This window comes from Buceros rhinoceros, unplaced genomic scaffold, assembly GCF_000710305.1.
Source record: "Buceros rhinoceros silvestris isolate BGI_N320 unplaced genomic scaffold, ASM71030v1 scaffold7940, whole genome shotgun sequence".
NCBI classification, from domain to species: Eukaryota; Metazoa; Chordata; class Aves; order Bucerotiformes; family Bucerotidae; genus Buceros; species Buceros rhinoceros.
In genome coordinates, this window is record NW_010387822.1 from 1 (window position 1) to 3,409 (window position 3,409).

The 3,409-nt window shown below is 52.4% G+C and overlaps 1 protein-coding gene across 1 annotated transcript in view; it reads left to right on the forward strand.

The window, feature by feature from the left end:
* Positions 1 to 8: 8 nt before the first annotated feature.
* PRPF8 (pre-mRNA processing factor 8) overlaps positions 9 to 3,409 on the forward strand; it is a gene marked incomplete at its 5' end in the record, with an annotated part of 18,323 nt that continues 14,922 nt past the window's right edge. The window contains 10 exons of the mRNA XM_010135582.1: positions 9 to 66; positions 145 to 313; positions 706 to 870; positions 968 to 1,186; positions 1,292 to 1,504; positions 1,744 to 1,869; positions 1,939 to 2,044; positions 2,537 to 2,727; positions 2,904 to 3,023; positions 3,099 to 3,288. Of these exons, the coding sequence (XP_010133884.1) occupies positions 9 to 66; positions 145 to 313; positions 706 to 870; positions 968 to 1,186; positions 1,292 to 1,504; positions 1,744 to 1,869; positions 1,939 to 2,044; positions 2,537 to 2,727; positions 2,904 to 3,023; positions 3,099 to 3,288 (1,557 nt within the window). The remainder of the gene's footprint in view (positions 67 to 144; positions 314 to 705; positions 871 to 967; positions 1,187 to 1,291; positions 1,505 to 1,743; positions 1,870 to 1,938; positions 2,045 to 2,536; positions 2,728 to 2,903; positions 3,024 to 3,098; positions 3,289 to 3,409) is intronic.

Genomic DNA, 3,409 nt, shown 5'->3' on the forward strand with positions numbered 1-3,409 from the left:
CCCCGGTGCCCAGCCCGCTGGCGCCGCTGCCCGACTACATGTCTGAGGAGAAGCTGCAGGAGAAAGGTGGGTAGAGCCGGCCCCTGCACCGCCGCCCTCCTGAGCGGGTCCGGGCCTGACCCCGCCGCTTCTCTGTCCCCGCAGCCCGCAAGTGGCAGCAGCTGCAGGCCCAGCGCTATGCGGAGAAGAGGAAATTCGGCTTCGTGGACGCGCAGAAGGAGGACATGCCCCCCGAGCACGTCCGGAAGATCATCCGCGACCACGGTGACATGACCAACAGGAAGTTCCGTCACGACAAGCGCGTTTACCTGGGGTAAGGGAGCCCCTCGCAGCGAGCCCTCCTCTGCTCCTATGTCAAAGCTCCTCGTGGGTGGTTGAAGGGAGAAGCCCTTCTCCAAAGGCCTTCCATGTCAGCGTGCATAGAGAGCAGCGTAGTAGCTTGATGAGGGTGGGGTAACCCGTTGCACTAGTGTAGCAATGCAGAAGAGGAGAAGCAAAGGGAGTTCTTACTTTGAATTCATGAGAAAAACATTTCTCTGCATAACACATTGTCTGGAATAAGTTGAGGGAGAGCGTGAAGTAGCCAGCATACATTTTTTGCAAGATGAAAAAGCATCACTAGTCCTGCTTTGCTGTTTGGGTTCAGAGAGCTGTCTCATGCAGCTCATGGTCTGTGGCACTAACTTGCTCCATGTGTGGTTGCAGTGCTCTGAAGTACATGCCTCATGCTGTTCTGAAGCTCTTGGAGAACATGCCCATGCCCTGGGAGCAAATCAGAGATGTTCCAGTCTTGTACCACATCACCGGCGCCATCTCTTTTGTGAATGAGATCCCCTGGGTCATCGAGCCGGTGTACATTGCTCAGTGGGGGTAAGTGCCTTCTTCCTTTACCCTGGTGGGAACTGGGAGTGAACACTCGTGCATCCACCATAAAAACGATGTTTAACCATCTGTGGGTGTCTGCCAGGTCGATGTGGATTATGATGAGGCGAGAGAAGAGGGATAGGCGTCACTTCAAGAGGATGAGATTCCCCCCGTTTGATGACGAAGAACCCCCTCTGGATTATGCTGATAACATCCTGGATGTGGAGCCCCTGGAAGCGATCCAGCTGGAGCTGGATCCAGAGGAGGACGCCCCTGTGCTGGACTGGTTCTATGACCACCAGCCGCTGAAGGACAACAGGAAGTACGTGCCTCTCTGGGGGCACAGCGCGCCGGGAGAGCCTCAGTTATTTCTGGTCCTTTCGTGAAGGCCCAGCTGTGTGCTGAGTGTCTGTGCTTTGTTCTGCAGGTACGTGAACGGTTCGACGTACCAGCGCTGGCAGTTCACCCTCCCGATGATGTCCACGCTGTACCGGCTGGCTAATCAGCTGCTCACTGACCTGGTGGATGACAACTATTTCTATCTGTTCGACCTGAAAGCGTTCTTTACCTCCAAGGCGCTGAACATGGCCATTCCTGGGGGTCCCAAGTTTGAGCCTCTGGTTAGAGACATCAATCTTCAGTGAGTGCTGGGCTGAGGGCGAGACACGATGGTTATCTGGGGAGGTTGATGTGTTTCCAGTGAGCTCTTCCTGGTGTTTGCTCTCTGTAACATTCAGGCTGGGATGTGCTGGCTGATGTGAGTGGTTGTTAGCCAGGATGCTGAGTGGTTGTTAGCCTGAAGAAGAGGCTGAAAGAAAAACATTTGGTTTTGTGTCCCCCTGAATGCTCACGTAACCGTTGGGTTTTGTCTCGTTTGAGGGATGAAGACTGGAATGAATTTAATGACATCAACAAGATTATCATCAGGCAGCCAATCAGGACAGAGTACAAAATCGCTTTTCCCTACTTGTACAATAACCTGCCACACCATGTCCACCTGACCTGGTAAGCGCAGGGGAGGGGAGGGGAGAGGAAGGTTGCTGGGGATGCTCTAACTCATCTTGTGTGTCGCAGGTATCACACTCCAAACGTCGTTTTCATTAAAACAGAAGATCCTGATCTCCCGGCTTTTTACTTCGATCCGCTGATCAACCCCATTTCACACAGACATTCTGTCAAGGTGAGTGACTGTCCGGGAGAGCCTGTGGTAAGCCCTGCGTGTGGAGGTGACGGAGCTGAGGCGTCTCGTGGGTAGCCGTGCCTCTGAGAGCGGCACCCGCAGATATTTCGGGAGGTGCAATAGCCCTTTCACAAGTTGTCACTTGTAGTCTTCCTCTTCTTCTGGAGTTGCACAAAGCTCTCTCCTTTGTCTCTCTGGGATAAAGCCCAATGTGTATTTAACAGTGTTTCAGTTTTAGAGTTTTCTGACAGATTATTTATCCTTTTGGGTGACCTCGGTGTATTGATGGAGCTGAACCTCCCTCGAGTTACCTCAGTAACACCTAGCTCAGGGTCTGGCAGCCAGAGCCGGTTCTCGGGGCCTTGCAGAGTGCTCTTTGCTCCTCTGATACTCAGCACTTTCTCACTTCTGCCATGAGAACAAAGATTTCACTTGGGTAACTGAGCTGAAAGACCCGTGGAACAGATGTCGTGTGGTGTTCCTGTGTTTCAGAGTCAGGAACCGTTGCCTGATGATGACGAAGAGTTTGAGTTGCCAGAGTTTGTGGAACCTTTCCTGAAGGACACCCCACTCTACACAGATAACACAGCCAACGGTATTGCCCTCCTGTGGGCCCCACGGCCCTTCAACTTGAGGTCTGGGAGGACTCGGAGAGCTCTTGATATCCCACTGGTCAAGAACTGGTGAGTTCTTTTCCAAGGGACAAGGTGTTGTAGTGATTGTGGTGTTATTTTATTTTCACTGTAACAAGATAATAAAGACACCCTGTGGTGACTGGTTTCTGGAGATGTTTAGGAGAGTTTCTGAGACTTGTTGTTCTTTAAGGAACGTGAAAAATTGAAATCTGCTTTATCCCAAGGTATCGTGAGCACTGCCCAGCCGGCCAGCCGGTGAAAGTGCGGGTCTCCTATCAGAAGCTACTGAAATACTATGTCCTCAACGCGCTCAAGCACAGACCCCCCAAGGCTCAGAAGAAGAGGTGAGCGGGGGGTGTTCGCTGGGGAACCGCTGAGCTGCATCAGCAGTTCAGCTGATGATACTCTGCTCTCTCCAGATACCTGTTCCGCTCCTTCAAAGCTACGAAGTTCTTCCAGTCGACAAAGCTGGACTGGGTGGAAGTGGGCCTGCAGGTGTGTCGCCAGGGCTACAACATGCTGAACTTGCTGATCCACAGGAAGAACCTGAACTACCTTCACCTGGATTACAACTTCAACCTGAAGCCCGTGAAGACCCTCACCACGAAGGTATTGGTCCACGTGCTGTTTTACTCTCGAGTCAGGTTTATCACAAGATTGTTGGGTAGTTCGTGTGGTAGGACAGGCCACAGCGGGTCAGTTGCTGTACCGACTGACCAAAACGGAGCTG